This window comes from Desmodus rotundus, chromosome 1 (genome assembly GCF_022682495.2).
Source record: "Desmodus rotundus isolate HL8 chromosome 1, HLdesRot8A.1, whole genome shotgun sequence".
Taxonomy (NCBI): domain Eukaryota; kingdom Metazoa; phylum Chordata; class Mammalia; order Chiroptera; family Phyllostomidae; genus Desmodus; species Desmodus rotundus.
In genome coordinates, this window is record NC_071387.1 from 36,434,183 (window position 1) to 36,457,385 (window position 23,203).

General features: G+C 36.0%; 1 protein-coding gene across 4 annotated transcripts in view; it reads left to right on the forward strand.

The window, feature by feature from the left end:
• Nucleotides 1-23,203, forward strand: part of GKAP1 (G kinase anchoring protein 1) — a 71,721-nt gene that overhangs the window by 10,709 nt on the left and 37,809 nt on the right. For 3 of the 4 annotated variants that reach the window (XM_045195245.3, XM_053923524.2, XM_024560170.4), the window contains exons 3-4: nucleotides 2,314-2,457; nucleotides 17,759-17,836. In XM_045195245.3, the coding sequence (XP_045051180.1) occupies nucleotides 2,314-2,457; nucleotides 17,759-17,836 (222 nt within the window). The remainder of the gene's footprint in view (nucleotides 1-2,313; nucleotides 2,458-17,758; nucleotides 17,837-23,203) is intronic. The other variant, XM_053923529.2, reaches the window with a different exon arrangement.

Consider the following 23,203-nt stretch of genomic DNA (forward strand, 5'->3'; position numbering starts at 1 on the left):
TCCCACCCCTTAACTGCCCCCTAGATCTATCAGCCTGCTCTCTATCTATGAGTCTATTTTGTTTGTTAGTTTAGTTTGTTCATTAGATTACACATACAAGTGAAATCAATTTGTCTTACTCTGACTGGCTTATTTCACTTAGCATAATGTTCTTCATCATGCTGTTGCAAAGGGTAAAATTTTCTTCTTTTTTATTCCATTGTATATATGTGCCGTGGTTGTTTTATCATCTCATCTGTTGATGGACACTTGGGCTGCCTCCAGATAGTAATCTCTTCTTTTAGGATAGTAAGTTTATGGCAGGCTCCTCTCTCCTAGATATTCTTAGCCTGAGATATAGGCCAGCACTTAATGTGCCCATTTGTTTTTAAAAGAAATGCTGAAAAACAGTTTTGTGTTTGTCTTTTAGTACAAGGAGCAGTTGGGTATATAAGGACCTTTTTCAGTATCATTTAATGAGACAAATAGGAAAGTGTTTTTTTTCTATATTCATTTTATAATGGCCTATGACTTAGGAAAAAAGCCTTTTCAATTTGTTTCTATTACATTTTCATCACCATTGCTTTCTAAATATCTTTTTAAAATGCCCCTCAGAGAATAACTTTAAAAGACATTTTCCCCACCATATATTCTTTCAAAAGTACAGTCTTTCAGAACTTTTGATTGCCCACCACTTTCTTTTTGGAATTAATGGTGATATGGAGGAACAGAAAATAAGGTAATAATGGAGTTTACATTAGAGAATAAGAAATCATGTATCTGAGAAGGAGCCTCATGATGCCTTTGCACTTCGATGGCTGTAGTTCTGTCAGTCTTTACTTTCTGTAAAGCAAGTCTGCTTGCTAGTGCTTCATCTCCTGTAGCATCTCCTCTTGTTATGTCCTTTCCACAGCAAAACCAGCTATTTAAAGAGGCGTTTGTAACTCATCACTGCCTTTTGCAGAACTATATATTGATTATTAATTAAAACTGTTGATCCTTGATTTAAAGCCTCTTTATTAGTTCCCTAAGGCTGTCATAACAAAGTACCACAAACTAGGTGGCTTAGAACAACAGGAATTTATTCTCTAAAGTTCTAGAGCAGGGGTATCAAACTCAAACTCATTTTCACTGGGGGCCACATCAACCTTGTGGTTGCCTTCAAAGGGCTGAATGTAGAGCTCCTTGCCCCTAGTTAAGAAGTAGTTGCATTCATACAGTCCTAAAATTACATGTGGCCCTTTGAAAGCAACCGTGAGGCTGATGTGGCCCCCGGTGAAAATGAGTCTGATACCCTTGTCTAGAGGCTGGAAGTCCAAACCAAGGTGTCAACAAGAGCTGTGTTCTCTCTGAGACTCAAAAGTGGAATTCTTCCTTGCCTCTTCCTAGCTTCTTATGGTAGCCATCAATCCTTGACTGGGAAGCTGCATCATTCCAGTCTTTGCCTCTGGTGTTAGTTGCTTGTCATTCTCATTGTGTATCTTTCTCTTCACCTCTTCTTAATAAGGATGCCAGTCATATTGGATTAGGGCCTACCTTAATTCATTATCACCTCATCTTGATTACATCTGCAAAGACCCTATTTCCAAATAAGGTCACATTCACACACACCGAGGGTTAGGGCTACAGCATATCTTCTGGGGAAATACAATTAAATCCATAACAGTCTCTCAGTGTATTTCTTTCTTGTTTCAATTTCTGTGTCTCAGATTAATCTTATTGTTGGGAAGTGGTTTGGTCAGTACAGTTTTAGTTTATTCTGTCAGGGCTAGCAAAGTAGTTGTTAGAATTACATAAGATATATATTCTCACTATTTAAACTTTTAAATTTATAAGCTATTAAACTTTAATCTTTTTGAATCCTGTTGTTTTGCATTTTAAAAACACACATCCAAAAGCGTATAATACTCCTATAAACTTATTCCCTTTAGGGACACATGGACAAAACCAAGGGGGAGGGTGGAGATGGGGGAGGGAGGTGGGTTCAGCTGGGGTGGGGTGGAGGGACGGGGAGAAAAGGCATACAACTGTAATTTAATAACAATAAAAATTAAAAAAAAAACAAAAAAAACTTATTCCCTTTAGTAAAGCAGAATCACTAAAGTAGTGGTATAATAGGGTACAATCCATTTTCACTAATCATTTCATCTAGAAATCCAGCATCATCTCAAATGCTGGAAAAATTAATATTCTACAAAGATTACGACAAACACAAATAGTGTTGGGAGTAGTATTTAGAAGTGTAAAAATATTGTTGATTTCTTAACTTCCAAAAAAATCATTTGTATTCAGGATGGGTAAACTGAATTTAATATATTCTTTGTTTTTTCACAGCTCAGGAATCTTGCTTTTAAGAAAATTCCTCAGAAATCCTCCCATGTCACTTGTAATGTTCAACATGAGCTTTCTTTACCAAACCCAGTACAGAAGAATTCACGAGAAGAAAATTGGCAAGAGTGGAGACAAAGAGATGAGCAGGTACAGCTAATTAAATCAAATTATTTTTCATTGATTTTTCAATGAATGTATGTGTTTTAAAGTTGGCATTGCATCTGAGTCTGTGACACCACTGTTCTGAGGAGCTTTTTGTATTGGATTAATTCATATGTATTTGCTGCTTTTAATAAGAGGTTCTATTTTCATCACTATGAAAGCAGAGTGATACATTTATTTTTGTTAGTTTTGATAATTCAAAACAGTTATTTGAGTTTTTAATTCATCTGCCTTTTTACAAATGAGGGAGCGATAGGGAAGGTAGAACAACAGGATTAAATTATTTTAAGTAAAAAAATTACATTTGTAGGGCCTGAAGTCTCTTGTTAAAAATACTGAGTGACAGTTTTGCCTAAAAAAGGAAAACTTTGAGGGGAGACTCTTCCTTTCAACCTTGATGTAAAATGGGTTATGTTGCATTTGTTTGTTTCTTTAACATATTTACATGATGTTTTATTCTTCTGTGCCTCTATTAAATATCATTAATAATCAAATCAAATAATTTACTAAGAACAATTTCTTTTTTTTTCTGCTTGGTGCCCAAGAAAATAACATACTGGGTTTGAAATATACTTTGGGAGCTATTGTATGTGTTATTTACGAACAGTTATTTATCTGTTCATTTGATGTATTGGGAATAGGTATTGAAAAAGATATGCTACAGGCAATAGAAGTTGATTTTAGACATCCCCAATTTTTTGCTTTAATAAAAACCAAGGGTCTAGAGAATTTTGTAAAAGTCAGGGGAGATAGTAATGTTCAATAACAAGGCAAAATAATAGAATGAGGTGAAAAAGCAGCTGAGAGACAGAAATTGAAAGGGAGATGGGTAAAATAAAAAATCCGGGAAGTAAAATCATAGAATTAAAAACTTCATTAGAAGGACTAAAAAAAAGGGTACACATTGAAGACAATTGAGTCAGTTGTATGAAGGAAAATTTAAGGTAAATTTTGCCAATAAAATTGACATGATAGATTGGAACACAGAGCTGAAATCCAACAGAGGCAAAATTAGTGTTCGTGAAACAAGCAGAACAGAGGGAGTCATTAAAGATAATGTTGATAAAATTCTTTCCTAAGGTAAACACTTGAATCTGAGCTTGAAAGAACTGAAGCCTTAAAAAAACAAACAAACCTGAAGTCTTTTAAAAAGTTTTTAATTTTAAGAATGAGAAAACAAGGAAATAGTACTGTAAACATATGCATGAGATAAAACAGGTTGCCTGCTAAGGATGAAGATTCAGACTGGCTACTTAACAAATGCTAAAATTGAAATGATAGGACCAAAAATTCAGTATCTTGCCAACATGTGTGACTGCTTAAGAAATACATTCTCAGACATGCAAGGGCTGACAAAGCATACCACCTCTATCTTTTATGCAATTTTTTTCTGTGCTGCTACCAATTAAAAGGCAAATTTAAATAAAGAGTACAGCAATTGGAAAGCACCAGTAGTGAATAATGTAGCTAGTTCAATATAGAATTAACTCTAAATAGTGATTGTAAATGTGGTTATTAAAGAGAACAAACCTGTACACCTGAAACTAATATAACTAATATATTGTATAGCAACCATACTTAAATAAAAAAATTAAAAAATGAAGCAGGAGTTCATGAAAGAAATATTTTTCTCATAAAATTACTTTAAATCTTTAAATACCTTTGCTGTAGGTAGTTTTGTTATTCCCTATTTGCAGAGATGTATACATCAAAAAGAAGTATATGCTTCATACTTGAAATGGGTGAATTTGTGTGACATGAGATATATAAATTATGTGAATTACACCTCAGGAAGACTTAGTATTTAAAAAAATATGAATAGGCCATAGCTTTGATTTGACTGTATTCATAATTTTACTGTTTCTTTTAATATTGAGTCAAGGTCAAGGCACATATTGTTCACTAACACCTGTTGCCTAGAAATAAATCTCTGCATAGATGTTGTTCAGGCATAACCTCTTTTATTCGTGACACATTGATATTAATGATGCCAGTGTTCTTTTTTTAAGTCTATTGGGGGTGTCTGTGGCCCACGGGGGTTATGAATGCGGCCCAACACAAAATCATAAATTTACTTAAAACATTATGAGATATTTTTGTGATTATGTGTTGCAATGTATTTAATGTGTGGCCCAAGACAACTCTTCTTCTTCCAGTATGGCCCAGATACTCCAAAAGGTTGGACACCCCTGGTGCATTATGGCTCACAAATAATTACCATATTTTGCCATGTATAATGTGCATCCACGTTTTAGGCCCAAACATTCAGGAAAAAAATCTCCTGTTTTAATTTTTTATTTCAATTATTTATTTATATTTAGAAACAAAACTGATTATCGTATTCCAGGGTATTATTTTGCATATGGATATCATTGAAATAAGCATAAATAAAAGAATTAAAAACATTTATATAGATACAGATTTAGTACTACCCATATATAATGCACATCCTTATTTTCCCCCCCAAAATTTGAGCAAAAAGTGTTTATTATACATGACAAAATATGGTAGCTTAATAGGAAAATCTCTTGCGGGTTTTCAGATAAAATTTTATTGTATATTTCTTCCTCTTACTCTGTTGATTCAAAATGTACACATCATTGGTTTTGTCCAGCTGTAATCTGCTAGCATGTGCACAATAGTAATTGTTCTTTCACATTATTTTTCCCAGTCCATGTGATAAAGGCATTTTGCCAATAGCTTGTTCTGTTTTATGTTTGTGAATGTGATATTTGTCATTAATATTAAGTCCCTTGGTATAATGAATTCCTTGGCAATAGTTTGACTTGCACTTGGTTTCCCTGTAAGGCGTGCAAATTCAGATAAATCCTCTGTGCTTTCTGGCTTTCATTTTTGTTCTGGAAAGTTATTACTTGGTACTTATTCTTGGAAAGACTCATGCAGGTCATTGTTCTTTGAAAGTGAAACAAAAACTGTGTGTTCAGGCCTGGTCTTACCCATGTTTCATAGCTAGGAACAAATAGATTGATAATGCAGTATATCAAAATTTCTGATAACTAGCTTAATTTTCTATTTATAATTGTTCTTTCAGCTGCTTACGTGATATCACTCTTAGACACATACAGGTTTACATTCTATTTTGACTATATTAGTCCTGTTTATTTTTAAGTTGATGTTTTTATAAGTTGCATTATTTATAGTTCTGTTTTCATTACTATGTTTAGTTCTTTTGTGAATCATTGAACCATATTTTTTACTTGGAGATGTAGTAAGGCATATGACAATGAAGACTTAATAAATATAAACAGCACTGAAACACCTGAAGATTCATTAGCCTGAGATGAACTAAACCTAATAATTAGGGTAAGCACAGATACAGTTTTCATAGAACATTGACAACCTTTTAAATCATAATGTTTGATAAGACTATGAAAAGATTTCAGGGGAAATAATTCTGTTTTCCAAATTAGTGAAAGATATGTGGCCTATACTTTGAAAATCAATGAAAGAATCAAGGCTATACAGCTATTGTGGCTAAACAGTTGGCTGCAAGTGTTAGATGTCTTCAGAATGATGTTTTATAATAAGCCTGTCCCCATGATGCCTATTAGAAATGAAAATGAACTCTTTGCTTGGAAATTGTTTTGCTTGAATTTAAAATGGGTAAGATTTTAAGTTATGTTACTTAGGCTTACAAATTAATTTTTTTATATCTACTTCCCAAATATTTATTGTCCTTCCTGTTTTTCATAGGTTTTTATACTCTTTAACTGATCATAAACCCATTAGTTATAGATTTATTTCAATACAAAAAAGTGGTTTACTGCTAGATGGGTAGTAGGAGACAATGAAGCCAAGAGGAAGGGAATGTGAAATATTCCATCTTGGGCACATGTATCTTCTTCAATTTGTAGGCATTTTGATGCCTAATATTTCCTCTTTTTATTCCTTTCCTCCTCCTCTTATAGTGCAAACAAAATGAGTAGGAATTGTGTTGCAAGCTTAAATATGACACACAAAAAAATCATGGTTTTAATTGCGTTTTAGTGTTTGGTGTTTCGCAGTCTGATTTATTAGATTGGTACTTAAGTTTACAACAGTTTTTTTTTTAAGTATTTTTTATTGATTATACTATTACAGTTTTCCCAATTTTTTCCCCCTTTATCCCTCCTCCACCCTGCTCTCCTAACCCATTCCCCCGTCCCCCTTAGTTCATGTCAATGGGTTGTACATATAAGTTCTTTGGGTCCTTTGTTTCCTATACCATTTTTTATCTCTCCCCATCTATTTTATGCCTACTAATTATGCTTCTTCCCTGTACCTTCCCCCCCATTCCTCCCTTCCTGCTCCCCACTGAAATCCTTCCATGTGATGTCCATTTCTCTGATTCTGTTCCTGTTCTAGTTGTTTGCTTAGTTTTTGTTTTCTTTTAGGTTCATTTGTTGGTAGTTGTGAGTTTGTTGTCATTTTATTGTTCATATTTTTGATCTTCTCTTTCTTAGATAAGTCCCTTTAACATTTCATATAGTAATGGCTTGGTGATGATAACTCCTTTAACTTAACCTTATCTGGGAAGCACTTTATCTGCCCTTCCATTCTAAATGAAAGCTTTGCTGGAGAGAGTATTCTTGGTTGTAGGTCCTTGCCTTTCATGACTTCAAATACTTCTTCCTGGCCCCTTCTTGCCTGCAAGGTTTCTTTTGAGAATTCATCTAATAGCCTAATGGGTGTCCTTTGTAGGTGGCTGTCTCCTTTCCCCTTGCTTCTGTTACTATTTTCTCTTTATCTTTTAATCTTGTGTAACTTAATGATGATGTGCCTTGGTGTGTTCCTCCTTGGGTCCAGCTTCTTTGGGACTCTCTGGGCTTCCTGGACTACCTGGAAGTCTGTTTCCTTCACCAGATTGGGGAAGTTCTCCTTCATTATTTGTTCAAATAAGTTTTCAATTTCTTGCTGCTGTTCTTCTCCTTCTGGCAGCCCTATAATTCGGATATTGGAGCATTTCAGGTTGTCCCAGAGATTTGTAAGACTCTCTTCACTTTTTTGAATTCTTATTTCTTCATTCTGTTCCCATTGGATGTTTATTTTTTCCTTTTGTTCGAAATCGTTGCTTTGACTCCTGGTTTCCTTCCTGTCACTGTTGGTTCCCTGAGTATTTTGCTTTATTTCATTTTGGGTATCTTTCATTTGTTTATTCATTTTTGACCAAGCTCAATCAGATCTGTCAGCATTTTGATTACCAGGGCTTTAAATTCTCCATGAGATAGGTTGGCTATGTCCTACTCATTTAGTTCTCTTTCTAAGGTTATGCTCTGTTCTTTCATTTGGGCCATATTTCTTTGTCCTGGCACACTGGTCTGGTGGTTCTGATTGCTTTTTTCTTTAATTCCCTGGTTATCGGAGTTTCATGCAGTTTGATTTTTTGGTGCTTCTGCTTGTTTATTAATTTTAGATTAGTTGTTTTCCTCCTTTTGGTTGTGTGAAGAAGCGAAGGGTTTGTACCTGTGCCTCCATTTTGGCCAGAACTGCACAACAGTCTTGTGATAATTCTCTAATTAAGATATGTTTAGAGAATTTGGAATCATGTTTTTGGTTGGTTTTTTTTTTTTGTCTTTCCTAATGATTTAGTCTTGGGCTGTCATCTCCCTGTTGAGTCAGAAATCTTATCTTTGATTTATTCTTCTTTCATGCCTCATATTCAGTGAGTTCCAAAACTTAGTCATCCTTTCTAAGATACAGCCTTCATTATTTTCTATACTGCTATGTTCTGGTCCATGTCCCTGTCTGCTGAGATTATGGTGGTTTAGCCAGGCACGTTGATTCTAAGTTCTCAGTCTTCTAATACTCATCTTATTTCTTTAAAATTACTTCTGTCAGCATTCTTCTTTCATCTGTCCCAAATTCCTAAGTTTTGGGGAGAGCGTAGAGCCTAATTCTGCCCTACCTAAGCAATATTATCTTCTACTGTTCTCCAACATAGAGGAGGGGAATTCCAATCTATTGTGTGTAACTCTTGTGCCATGCAGGCACTGTGGTAGATACTGTACATATATTAGGTTATAGATCTTTAAAACTACCTTGAAAGGGCCATATCTCTATTTTTTAAAATGTATATGAGGAAACTGAAATTAACAAATTATATAACTTGACAGAGGTAGCATGGGTGGAATGGGAATTTGAATTATCCAACCAAAGGTATTTTTTCCCCTACATTTCTTGTATTATATAGAATTCACTTTTTATCAGGTATCACTTTCCTTGGTATCCCATAGTATAGGGTAAGGCAAAAGTAGGTTTACAGATGTGAATATGCAAAACAGAGTTCATTCTCATTGTATTACTTATTAATTGTATTATTTCCCATACAAACAACTATAAATATACTTTTGCCTTACCCTGTATATCTGTTCTTAATATCATACCTTTGTTCATATGGCTCTTTTTTCCTAAAACTCTTCTGTTCCTTTTTCTGCCTGTTCAAATTATGTGTATTCTTTAAGGACCAACTTGAATTAGTTTCTTTTCCATATGTTTCTCTGAATTGTATCTGTTTTTTATCTTTTTTTCTTGACTTTTGTAACAATTTCATATTCTGTTTTCTGTACTTCCTATGTGTTAGTCTTCTGTCCCCAAATGGAGTAGAAAAATTCTTTGAAGGCAAAGCCAGATTTATGCTGCTGCTTTAAAGCCCTACAGGCAAAGCATATAGAAGGTTCTTTATATAAGCCTTTATTGGCTAATTGATCATACTTGACAATTTTGGAAGATTTTTTTCTGGTTTTCAAAGATTTAAATTGAATTTTAAATCATTTTGCCTATCTATTTCCTTGTAAACTTTTCCTACATTGGGATGACTACTGTGTTTTAATTACAGTGAAATACTTCTTTGCTTGTTTTGCTTTCAGTTTAGGTAGAGTAATTGATATCAATTCTTTTTTTGTGTAACATTAACATGAATCTAATTTTTTTGCTGTATCACTATATTGTTTTTGAATATAATTATTTAAAAGGTAAATTTGTTACTTTCTCCTGATTATTACTAATTTAGATTAATTATTCAATTCTTTTAAGTGATTCCATAGAAAAAAGTATTTACTCTGGGCTTAATCAGATTTTCTTGTGTTATATAACTTAATCCTAATTGTATTTTTCTTTGAGTTAGATTGATTTTTTTCTGTGATAAACTTAATCTTTTCTACCTCTTTTTGTTGTCTTAATATAGAATTAGTTAAGATGCTTTCAAAGGAAATATTAGTTAACATTTTTTTAGGTATATCAGTATATCAGATTGACACAGATCATACTCCTTTAAGTTGCTTTCTGTTTTAGTTTCTTTTTTTTGTTGTTTTTAATCCTCATTCAAGGACATTTCTTAGGAAGGGAAAGAGAAAAACATTGATGTGAGAAAGAAACATTGATTTCTACCCTATATGTGCCCCAACTGGGATTCAAACCCACAACCCTTTGGCTGTGGGACCATGCTCCAGCCAACTGAGCCATGCTGGCCAGGGCATAGTGGGTGGTGGGTTTTTTTTTTTTTTTTTTTTACTGTGGAACAACAGAAACAATTTTGATTAACTCTGGCAAAAAATAATTTGCCAGAAGGATTCTGCATGGTTCACAGATTTGAATTAAGAACTAAACAACTAGGCCTTAAGAAAGATGGAGGACCGATCCAAGATGGCATTGGAATAGGTGGAAGCTCCTCACAGCACCAAACTGGAAATACAACTAAATTATAGAAAAATCATCCTGAATAACACAACTGAACACTAGCTAGAGAGAAGCTTTATAATCTAGGAGAAACTACACCACTACTTCAAGACTGGTAGTGAGTATGGAAAAATGAGAAGGCTGTCTGGGCTCCCATGGTAGGCAGATGAAATTCCAGGGCAATAGTTCAGTGGCTAATTCCCCCTGAGAATTGTGGAGTCTAAACTCCAAGCTGGGCTCCACAGCCTAGAGCACCAGTACCAGGAAAGGAAGCCAAATAACATCCAGCTGTGAAAAGCAGCAGGGTTTCTGCCCTCCAGAGAGAGATGGCTAGAGATGCAGAATGCCTCCTCATGGGCCAATGCACAAAATTTCATTTGTAGCCACCTACCCTGGGATTCAGCAGAGGGAGGGCAGTGTGGATGAGAAATGCGTGAGGAGAGTCTGGGGTTGGTAGCTCTGGGGAGAGAACTGAAGGGTCAGCTGCCAGGATCCTTGTGCTCAGTAATTTCCCATATTACAGAAGCTCTCTTTATCGGACAGAGCACGAGCCCCGGGGGAAAGTAATAACCCCACCCTGTGGCTGCTGAAATAAGTACAGCTGAAGGCACTTCTGGTGATTAAGCCTAACAGCCTGCAGTTGAAGGCAGATCTATGGAAGCTTTGAGACTTTAGCTGACCCTCCACCAGACTGGTGCTGGTAATGCTGGCCTTGGTTCTTTCAGCAAACACCCAGGTCCAGCAGAAGGAACCACAAGTTATGGATCATTGATAGCTCTAAACAGATAGTCCAGGGGCAGTGTCTGATATAGGACTGTACCTGACTCTTTGCAGAGTTACCTAATACATAGAAATAAACACAAAAAGGCTGCCAAAATAGGAAGGCAAAGAAACAGGCCCCAAAAGAAAGAACAAGTAAACTCTCCAGAAGAAGAGCCAATGAATGGAGGCAAGCAATTTATCAGATGTAGTGTAAATTAATGATTACAAAGATACCCAACAGCATGAAAAAAGGCATTGAAACAATACAAAAGGACCAGTTAGAAGTAAAGAATGCAATATATGAAATAATACACTAGAAGGAATAAATAAAAGGTTAGATACAGCAGAGGATTGAATCAGTGATTTGAAAGAAACGTAGGAAAAAATACCCAATCATAGTAGCAAAAGAAAATAGAATTTAAAAAAATGAGAGTTCAAGGAACCTTTGGGACAACATGAAATATAACAACATTTGCGTCATGGGGATACCAGAAGGAGAAGAGAGAGCAAGGGATTACGAACCTATTTGAAGAAATAATGACTGAAAATTTCCCTAACCTGGTGAAGGAAAAGACACACAAGTCCAAGAACCACAGAGAGTCTCAAAACAAGATGGACCCAGAGAGGCCCACATCAAGACACATCATAATTAAAATGGCAAAGCTTAAAGACCAGAAGAGATTCTTAAAAGCCACAAGAGAAAAGCAATTAGTTACCCACAAGGGAGCTCCCATTAGACTGTCATCTGACTTCTCAACAGAAACATTTTAAGGGATTGACATGAAATACTCAAGGTGATGAAAAGCTGGGGCCTACAACCAGGGCTACTTTACCCAGGAAGGCTATCATTTAAAATTGGAGGAGAAATAAGGAACTTTCCACACAAGAAAAAAACCAAAGGAATTTGTTACCACTAAACCAGTATTACAACAAATGTTAAAAGTCTTGCTTTAAGAAGAAAAAGAAAAAAAAAAGAGAGGAAAATAGTTAGAAAAAATAGAATGTCAAAAAATACATATCTATCAGTAATCACTTTATAAGTAAATGGCTTAGTTCCAATCAAAAGACATAGGGTGGCTGAATGGATAAGAAAACAAGACCTATACATAATGCTATCCAAGACCCCCACCTCAGAATGAAAGATACACACAGACTAAAAGTAAAGGGATGGAAAAAGATATTTCATGCAAATGGAAAGGAAAAGTAAGCTTGCGTAGCATAATTTATATCCTACAAAACAGACTCTAAAGTCATGGCTATACTAAGAGACAAAGAAGGACACTACAAAATGATAAAGGGACCAGTCCAACAAGTTGATATAACCCTAGTAAACATTTACGTACCCAACACAGGAGCATCTAACTATTAAAGCGAATCTTGATGGACATAAAGTGAGAGATTGACAGAAATACAGTCATAGTAGGGAATTTAACACCCCATTGATTTCAACGGATAGATCTTCTAGACAGAAAATCAATAAGGAGACAGCAGCCTTAATGACACTACATCAAATGGATTTAAATGGTATTTCCAGAGCACTTCTCCCCAAAGCAGTAGAATATACATCCTTTTCAAGTAGACATTGAATGTTTTCATGGATGGACCACATACTAGGCACAAAACAAGTCTCAATGAATTTAAGAAGATTAAAATCATATTAGGCATCTTCTGTAACCATAGTGCTATGAAAGTAGAAGTCAATCACAAGAAGAAACCTGAAAAGTACACAAAGATGTGGAAGCTAAATAATGCATTACTAAACAATGAAAGGGTCAAAAATGAGATCAAGGAAGAAATCAAGAGATAACTTGAAACAAATGAAAATGAGAACGCAACAACCCCAAATCTGGAGGACACAGGGAAAGCAGTCCTAAGAGGGAAATTCGTAGCATTATATGCCTATCTTAAGCCAAGAAAAAGATCAAAATACACTTAAAGGAACTTGAACAAAACAAAGCTGAAGGTGAGTGAAAGGAAGAAAATAATAAACATCAGAGAAGAAACAAACAAAATAGGATCTAAAACACAATACAAAGGATCAGTGAATCTAAGAGTTGGTTCTTTGAAAAGATATACAACAGTGACAAACCTTTAACCAGACTACGAGGCCAGTATTAGCTTAATCCCAAAATCAGATGAAGATAAAAACTCAGCAAATTGGGAATGAAGGGAACATGCCTAAATTAATAAAGGCCATATATGACAAAACCACTGTCAGCATCATACTCAGTGGGCAAAAACTACAAACATTCCATTTAAATATGGGAACAAGACAGGGATGTCCACTTTTACCTCTCCTATTCAGCACAGTACTGGAAGCCCTAGTCATAGCAATCAGACAAGAAGAATAAATAAAAGACATCCAAATAGGAAAGAAAGAAGAAAAACTAATCTTTTTGCAGATGTCATGATACTGTATATAGAGGAACCTAAAGATTCCACCAAGACACTACTGGAAAAAATAAATGATTTTAGTAAAATAACAGAATGTAAAATTAATATCCAGAAATCAGTTGCATTTTATATGCCAATAATGAACTGTCACAAAGAGAAATTAAGAATACAATCCCATTCACAATTGCTTCAAAAAGAATAAAATACATAGAAATAAATTTATCCAAGGATGTAAAAGACTATACATGGAAAGTTATAAGACGCTGAAGAAAGAAACAGAAGAAGGTACAAATAAGTGGAAGCACATACTGTGTTCATGGATAGGAGGAATAAACCATTAAAATGTCCATATTGCCCAAAGCAATCTATACATTCATTGCAATTCATATCAAAATTACAATTACATATTCCACAGAACTAGAACAAATATTTCAAAAGTTTATATGGAACCACAAAAGGGCCTGCATAGCAACAGTAATCTGGAGAATGAACAAAGTTGGAGGAATCACATTACCTAATATCAAACTATACTATAAGGCTGTAGTAATCTAAACAGAATGGTTCTGGTATGTAAACGGACACATGGATCAATGAAACAGAGAGCCCGGAAATAAACCCACACCTTTATAGTCAATATTCAAAAGAGGAGGTAAGCACATAATAGTGGGCTAAAGATACTTTATTCAATAAATGATACTGGGAAAATTGTATAGTACATGCAGAAAAATGAAACTAGACCACCTTCTTACACCATACATAAGAATAAATTCAAAATGGATCAAAGACTTAAATGTTAGACCCAAAACTATAAAAATCCAAAAACAAAACACAGGCAGTAAAATGTTGTACATTGCTCATAGCACTATTTTTTTTCTTTTTTTCATTAATTTTTTTTTTTATTATTCAATTACAGTTGTCTGCATTTTCTCCCCATCCCTCCACCCCACCCCAGCCAAACCCACCTGTGTCCTCCCTCGCCTCCACCCTCCCCCTTGATTTTGTCCATGTGTCCTTTATAGTAGCCCTTGTAAGCCCCTCTACCCACTATCCCCTCCCCACTCCCCTCTGGCTATTGTCAGATTGTTCTTAACTTCAATGTCTCTCGTTATATTTTGTTTGCTTTTTTCTTTTGTTGATTATGTTCCAGTTAAAGGTGAGATCATATGGTATTTGTCCCTCACTGTCTGGCTTATTTCACTTAGCATAATGCTCTCCAGTTCCATCCATGCTGTTGCAAAGGGTATAAGCTACTTCTTTCTCTCTGCTGCGTAGAATTCCATTGTGTAAATGTACCATAGTTTTTTGATCCACTCATTTGCTGATGGGCCCTGAGGTGGCTTCCAGTACTTGGCTATTGTAAATTGTGCTGCTATGAACATTGGGGTGCATAGGTTCTTTTGGATTGGTGTTACAGGGTTATTAGGGTATAATCCCAGCAGCGGAATTGCTGGGTCAAAGGGCAGTTCCATTTTTAGTTTTCTGAGGAAATTCCATACTGTTTTCCACAGTGGCTGCACCAGTCTGCATTCCCACCAACAGTGCACTAGGGTTCCCTTTTCTCCGCATCCTCTCCAACATTTGTTTGTGGATTTGTTTATGTTGGCCACTCTGACCAGTGTGAGATGGTACCCCATTGTGGTTTTAATTTGCATCTCTCTGATGGCTAGTGATGCTGAGCATCTTTTCATATGTCTCTGGGTCCTCTGTATGTCTTCCTTGGAGAAGTGTCTGTTCAAGTCCTTTACCCATTTTTGCATTGGGTTGTTTGTCTTTCTGGAGTAGAGTCGTGTGAGTTCTTTATATATTTTGGAGATCAGGCCCTTGTCTGAGGTATCATTGGAAAATATGTTTTCCTATACTTTTGGTTCACTTTTTATTTTAATGCTGTTTTCAGGGTTTGTTTTTTTTTTTTTTTCTGACATAGCTCCTCAGAGAAGGGAAACAAAAGAAAAAAAAATAAACGGGACTACATCAAATTAACAAGTTTTTGCACAGCAAGGGAAACCATAAACAAAATAAAAAGACAGCCCACTAAATGGGAAAACATTTGCGATTTCTTCTGAAAAGTGGTTAATATCCAAAATTTATAAAGAACTTATAAAAACCTAACATCAGAAAAACAATCCAATTAAAAAATGGGCAAAGGACCTGAATAGACATTTCTCCAAACAGGACATATACATGGCCAAAAGACATATGAAAAAGTGCTCAACATCACTAATTATAAGAGAAATGCAAATTAAAACCACAATGAGATATTATTTCACACCTGTCAAAAGGCTGTCATCAATAAATCAACAAACAACAAGTGCTGGTGAGGATGTGGAGAAAGGGGAACCCATTTGCACTATTGGTGGAAATGCAGTTTGGTGCTGCCATTGTGGAAAGCGATATGGAGTTACCTGAAAAAAATAAAATTGGAACCATCTTATTACTCAGCAGTTGTACTTCTGGGACTTTATGCATATTTGAAGAAACCCAAAACACTAATTTGAAGGAATATAAGCACCCCTATGTTCATTGCAGTGTGATTTATAATAGCCAAGATTTGGAAGCAGCCCAAATGTCAGTAGATGAGTGGATAGAACAACTGTCGGACATTTACACAATAAAATACTACTCAACCATAAAAATGAAGTAATTTAGCCCATTGTGACAGCTTGGATAGACCCTATAAAACATTATACTGATTGAATAAGCCAGTTAGAGAAAGACAGATACCATATGATTTTATTCATATGTGAAATCTAATTAATGAACTGAACAAACAAGAAAAATAGAGGCAGACTCAGAGCAAGCCGGCTGACACCTCTGGGGGCAGGTTAGGGGAGTAGAAGAATGGAGCAAAAAAGAAAAAGGAATCATGGACACAGGCAACAGTGCTGATATAGGGGGAGAAGTGGGTAGAAGTAGAAAAGTATATAAGTGGGTTCAAAGGTAATGGGACAGTATACAATAAAAAAACTGTTGAGAAAGATGGAAACTGAGGAATTCTGGGGTGCTCAAGGGCATGAACTAATATATAGAACTAGTACACTCACTTTTAGAGAGCTATTATCAGATGATTGAACCCCATTTGCTCTATGTTTGTTCTCAAAATTTAATTCCCAGGAGAGCAAAAAAGAGTTGGTTCCTGCCCTGTCCAGGTGGGTCAGTTGGTTGGAGCATCATCCTGTATACCCAAAGGTTGTGGATTTGATCCCCAAGGAGGGCACATATGGGTTCGATCTCTGTTTGGGGCACAATATGGAGACAGCTGATAGATGTTTCTCTCTTCCTTGGGAAATGATTTTTTTTTTTTAAGTTGAATCCCTTGCCCCTACTGGGTTGTTGATAATGGTATGTTGGATGTCTGTGTGGATATGTTGGTGGATGGTATATAGGGTTATGTAATTGGCTGTCCTACTAGAATCATGTGACATTAGAATGAAGTTTAGTTATTGAAAGGAATAAAGGAATGGATTCTGGACAGAAAGAATAAGACATATCCATTAAATTTATGCTTTTATTATTCATGATGTATAAGCTGACAAACACTTGCTTACAAATTTAAGATGTTTACTTTTGCCTTATCTATCCTATATTTGCAACTATTCTATATTCAGTTGTAGATATACCTTATTCCCAGTGCTGGACCACCCAAAGTCCCACCCAACTATTGTAGCAATTGGTTTGGCGATTAGGAAAATTCTTAGAGTTGCTTGACTAGAGCGTATGGAAGATAGATTGTAAGAAGTTAGGGTGAGATTCCATGGTGGAAGAGAAAAACCAAGACATGTAGATTACAGAAAATTATTTTGTTAAAATGTTAGGTAACTTTAAAGACAGATCAACCATATAAAAGAATAGAATGATAGTAAAAGGATGCACTATAATTATTGTGTAATATCAGGCATATACAAGGACATTTAGTCATCTTATTTAAAGATTCTGTACCTGTGGTTTAATCTATATTAAGGAAATGGTATGTTTTATAATGGAAATGGAAATGTTTTATAATGCTTAGCATTTTTCACCATAAAATTATAAATTATTATTCAAAATTATAAATTCTTATATAAGTTAAGATATTCTTATATATTATTCTTATATAAATTCTTATAATTTTGAATAATAATCTATTATATTTTCAGTGTCCTAAACTGCATACTGCCTTTGACATCCATTACAGTGACACATTCTTCATAAGATTTTTAAATTAAAGTAAAAGGATTATGTGATAATACAACAAATTATTGACAGTGAAAGAGGAAATGTATATCAGAATTGGAAATTTTTCCTTTGGTATGATCTATAAAATACAGTGTTCCTACTCTGGCATGGATTGATAACTTTGTAGAACCCAAACTTTTTAAATGTATTTGTTTTATTTTCCTGTATAAGAAAAAATAAAACAATGGTTATTTTGTTAATGTGGTATAATCGTATCTGTTCACTGTGAAACTTTTTGTTTTAGCTGACATCTGAAATGTTTGAAGCAGATCTTGAGAAGGCATTGTTGCTAAGTAAATTAGAATATGAAGAACACAAAAAGGTATTTACACATTTATTGATTTAGCTATATTAGGTTTAAGTGGTCAGAGGTTAGGACCAGCCTTCCTGAATTTTGTATTAATTCAGTAAAATTAAATTAAAGTTTGTCCTAGAAATTTATTATTTAACAAAATATTACTAAGTTTTTATAATAAGATTCCTCCTCAGGTTTTGAGAGACAACAGAAACATGTGGGCTAAGCTTTGAGGATTTGGAATGTTTAGTTACAAAAGGCCCTCCTTCTAACATGAAGGAAAGAGAGTAAATTAAATTAACAATAGATGATTTATTTTAACTTATTTTAAATGAACACAGAAAATAAGTAGATTAAAAAATGTAAGGTAAGGCGGCCATGAGGAGGCGTAGGTAGACACACCGTGCCTCCTCGCACAAGCAAGAGAAGGACAACAACAATTTAAAAACAAAAAACAACCAGAACTGACAGAAAATCAAACTGTATGGAAGTCCGACAACCAAGGAGATAAAGAAGAAACATTCATCCAGACCAGTAGGAGGGGCGGAGACGGGCAGCCGGGAGGGAGAGGACTCGCAGCAAGGCGGCGGCTGACGGACCCAGCAAGGTGGCGGATTGTGGAACGGGGCAGGCCAGGCTGCAGCTAGCAGACCCCACAAGGTGGTGGCTGGCAGACCCCGCGGCCCCACATTTGCACATGGATAAACCAGGAGGAACAGCGGGGAGCGAAGCAGACCACGCAACCCAGGGCTCCAGCACAGGGAAACAAAGCCTCAAACCTCTGATTGAAAACACCCATGGGGGTTGAGACAGCAGCAGGAGAAACTCCCAGCCTCACAGGACAGTTCGTTGGAGAGACACCCACAGGGGCCGAGAACGTGCACAAGCCCACCCACTCGGGAATCAGCACCAGAGGGGCCCAGTTTGACTGTGGGTAGCGGAGGGAGTGACTGAAATCCGACAGAGAGGAGCAAGAACCATTGCTCCCTCTCGGCCCCTCCCGGATATACAGCATCACCCCGCCCCGGTGGACACCTAAGGCTCCACCCCTATATGTAACAGGCGCGCCAAGACAAAAAAAAAAAAAAGCCCAAATGAAAGAACAGATCAAAGCTCCAGAAAAAATACAACTAAGCAACGAAGAGATAGCCAACCTATCAGATGCACAGTTCAAAACACTGGTAATCAGCATGCTCACAGAATTGGTTGAATTTGGTCACAAATTAGATGAAAAAATGAAGGCTATGCTAAGAGAAACAAAGTAAAATGTACAGGGAACCAATAGTGATGGGAAGGAAACTGGGACTCAAATCAACAGTGTGGACCAGAAGGAAGAAAGAAACATCCCACCAGAAAAGAATGAAGAAACAAGACTTCGAAAAAATGAGGAGAGGCTTAGGAACCTCCAGGACATCTTTAAACGTTCCAACATCCGAATTATAGGGGTACCAGAAGGAGAAGAGGAAGAACAAAAAAATTGAAAACTTACTTGAACAAATAATGAAGGAGAACTTCCTAATCTGGCAAAGGAAATAGACTTCCAGGAAGTCCAGGAAGCTCAGAGAGTCCCAAAGAAGCTGGACCCAAGGAGGAACACACCAAGGCACATCATAATTACATTACCCAAGATTAAGCAGAAGGAGAGAATCTTAGAAGCCTCAAGAGAAAAGGACACAGTTACCTACAAAGGACTTCCCATATGACTGTCAGCTGATTTCTCAAAAGAGACCTTACAGGCAAGAAGGGGCTAGAAAGAAGTATTCCAAGTCATGAAAGGCAAGGACCTACATCCAAGATTACTGTGTCCAGCAAAGCTATCATTTAGAATGGAAGGGCAGATAAAGTGCTTCTCAGATAAGGTCAAGTTAAAGGAGTTCATCATCACCAAGCCCTTATTATATGAAATGTTAAAGGGACTTATCTAAGAAAAAGAAGATAAAAAATATGAACAGTAAAAATGACAGCAAACTCACAGTTATTAACAACCACACCCAAAACAAAAACAAAAGCAAACTAAGCAAACAACTAGAACAGGAACAGAACCACAGAAATGGAGATCACATGGAGGGTTATCAACAGGGGAGTGGGAGGGGGAGAGAGGGGAGAAAGGTACAGAGAATAAGTAGCATAAATGGTAGGTAGAAAATAGACAGGGGGAGGGTAAGAATAGTATAGGAAATGTAGAAGCCAAAGAACTTATAAGTACGACCCATAGACATGAACTGTAGGGGGGGAATGTGGAAGGGAGGGGGTGGGCCAGATGGAGTGGAGTGGGGGGGGGGAATGGGACAACTGTAATAGCATAATCAATAAATATATTAAAATTTAAATATGAGTACAGGGCCATCCATTAATTGACCTTTGCTATAGATAACACTACAATTAGCTAAAGTAAATGGGAGGATATTTCTGATAATTTGGCCTTTTTGAACTCAGCATTTGTCACTAAGCTGTGATACTGGGCTGTGTGCTGATGCATTCTGCATCTTGTAGAATTACAAGATGCATTCTACATTTTGTAACTGTATAAGCATTAAAGTAAAAACTAGTGTTGGTTTTCAGTTTATATCCTTAAATCGACCATTTATATTATCTTTATACTATTTAAATTTAGTCCTTTACATGTATTGGGATTTTTTTGATCCATAAATTTTATTCAATTTGCGATTACTCAGTAGTTGATCATAAGTGGCCTCTGGTCATACTTAAAGGCTTTTAGATTATGTCATTGTGCACTAGCTCCTTCATTCAAGATGAAGGGAAGAGGGTAATTAAAATTTACAGTAGATGATTTTGCTATTTATTCATAGATCCAGGGAAGAGGAAGGAAGCCAGTAAAGCGAATTTTCATACACTACATGTGTTTTATTTTCCATGTCTCTATTCCTGTTGTCCTGAAAAATCAAGAATACCTGTAATCCTGTTGTTACTTATCCATTTAGACACAAAGCTGGCAATTACAAAAATTGATATAGCTAGCTTTATTATGACTTAAATCATTTAAGGGACTTTCATGTTACATTGGAAAAGTCCTCCTGACTTGCTCAATTTGAAGATAAAATTTATCAAATTGAAATTATTATACAATAATGATTTGTTGTTTTAGATATATGTCTAGATTCTAAAGCTAAAGTGACTAGCTGTATCTTTAAAGGAGGAGTAGACTAGATGGTATGGATTAGATATCATGCTTCAGTGCCAGTTTTCTTGGCACAGTCATAGGTGTAGTACCCAAAAGCATTGGTTTTATTACACAATGACTGTCAAATAATGAACTCCTTTTGTATGTGATAGCTAGTTCGATGTCATTACATTGATATAGTCATTGAGTTTTAAGTTATTTATTTCAATTTAAAAACTACTTCAGCTCCAGGATTTTTATAAGAACTAAAGTCTGTGATGGCATTTTCTATTTTCTTCTGTCACTTACTCAACAAATATTTTTTTGAATAACCAAAATGTGCCAGGCACACAATATAAAGATGAAGACATGGTCCCAGCCCTTGAGTATAGTGGAGGGAGACATACATACTATATTTATGGTGCATAGTATTGAGAGATGTATGTTCTCAGTGCAGTGGAAATTCAGAAAGATAGAAGAATTGTGTCTGCCTTTGCTGGGGAAGAATTTTAGGAAAGGATTCTTAAAAGAGGGTCATACTATGTATTAGAAGTTCACAGGGTAACCCTGGCAGGTGTGGCTCAGTTGGTTGGATCATCAACACATAAGCAAAAGGTTGTGGATTCGATTCCCAATCAGGGCACATACCTAGGTTACAGGTTCCAACCCTGTCAGGTATGTATGGGAAGCAACTGATCTATACTTCTCTCTCACATTGATGTTTCTGTTTTTCCCTTCTTCTCTCTCTAAATGCAATGGAAAAATGTCCTTGGGTGAGGATTTAAAAAATAAAATAAGTTCACAGCATAGGTAGTAGGAAAGTCAGCATTCTCAGGGAAGGAGTGGCAAGTATACAAAATATGTACATATGAAGGAGTATAGCATATTGAAAAACTATAATGTAGGGACCTAGAGTTGGTAGAATAAGGTATAAAGAACCTGTGTACTAGGCTAAGGAGATAAGATTTTATACATATGCAGAGAATTCTCTTGAATATTTTTAACTTTTAAATTGATTTTAAGTGTTCATTTTAGCAATTCATGCTGTAGAAGTGTAGAAGATGGATTGAAGGGCTAAAGTTAGAGGGTGTTGACAGTGTGAAGCAAAAGAAGATAAGGGAAAGGACAGAAGGTATGAAGAAAAAAAAATAGATTTAAGAGAGCTTTAAAAGAGAAACTCAATTAAGACCTACTGACTAATTTGGATGTAAAGTGTGTAGAAAGAGTAGGCAGGGATGACTCTAATGTTTCTGGCCTAAGCAGATGATGGTGACATTAAATAAAAGATTTGGAGTGCTTATTGAATATCTTAGGTCAGTTGTCTGCACATACAGAAATGTCATTGTATAGGTAGAACTTTAAACTTTGAGTTTGAAGAACAATAGGTATAAAGCATAAGAATAGGTTAGAAAGGAATAATGGTGAATAACAGTTACATTTTTAAGAACAGAGTTGGGAAAAGAGAAGCCAGTGAAGGAGACTCAAGAGTGGTCAGAAATGTACCGAGAAAACCAAGAAATGCTTGAAAAAGAATGTCTTTTGTATTTGGCATTTAAAAGGAAGTTGACCTTAATTTTAGTGTCAGAGAACAGCAGGAACCAGATTTTGGGAGTTGGGAGGGAGAGAGAGAAAGCAAATTGACTGTAGATTATTGTTTTAAGTTTGGTCCAGAAATGATGAAGAGGAGGGTGATGCCCTGATTGGTGTGGATAATTGGTTGGGCAGTCACCAGCAAAGCGAAAAGTTGCTGGTTCTACTCCAGGTTAGGGCACCTGCATGTGCCCGGGTGGTGCGTTTGGTCCCTGATTGGGGCTCGTACAGGAGGCAGCTGATCAATGTTTCTCTCTCACATCAATGTTTCTCGCCCTCTCTTTCTCCCTCCGTTCCCTTCTCTCTAAAAATAAATAAAAATTAAAAAAAATTTAAATATTAAAAAAAATTTTAAAATATATTTATTGATTATGCTATTACAGTTGTCCCATCCCCCCCCCCACTCCACTCCATCTGGCCCACCCCCTCCCTTCCACATTCCCCCCCTACAGTTCATGTCTATGGGTTGTACTTATAAGTTCTTTGGCTTCTACATTTCCTATACTATTCTTACCCTCCCCCTGTCTATTTTCTACCTACCATTTATGCTACTTATTCTCTGTACCTTTCTCCCCTCTCTCCCCCTCCCCCTCCCCTGTTGATAACCCTCCATGTGATCTCCATTTCTGTGGTTCTGTTCCTGTTCTAGTTGTTTGCTTAGTTTGCTTTTGTTTTTGTTTTGG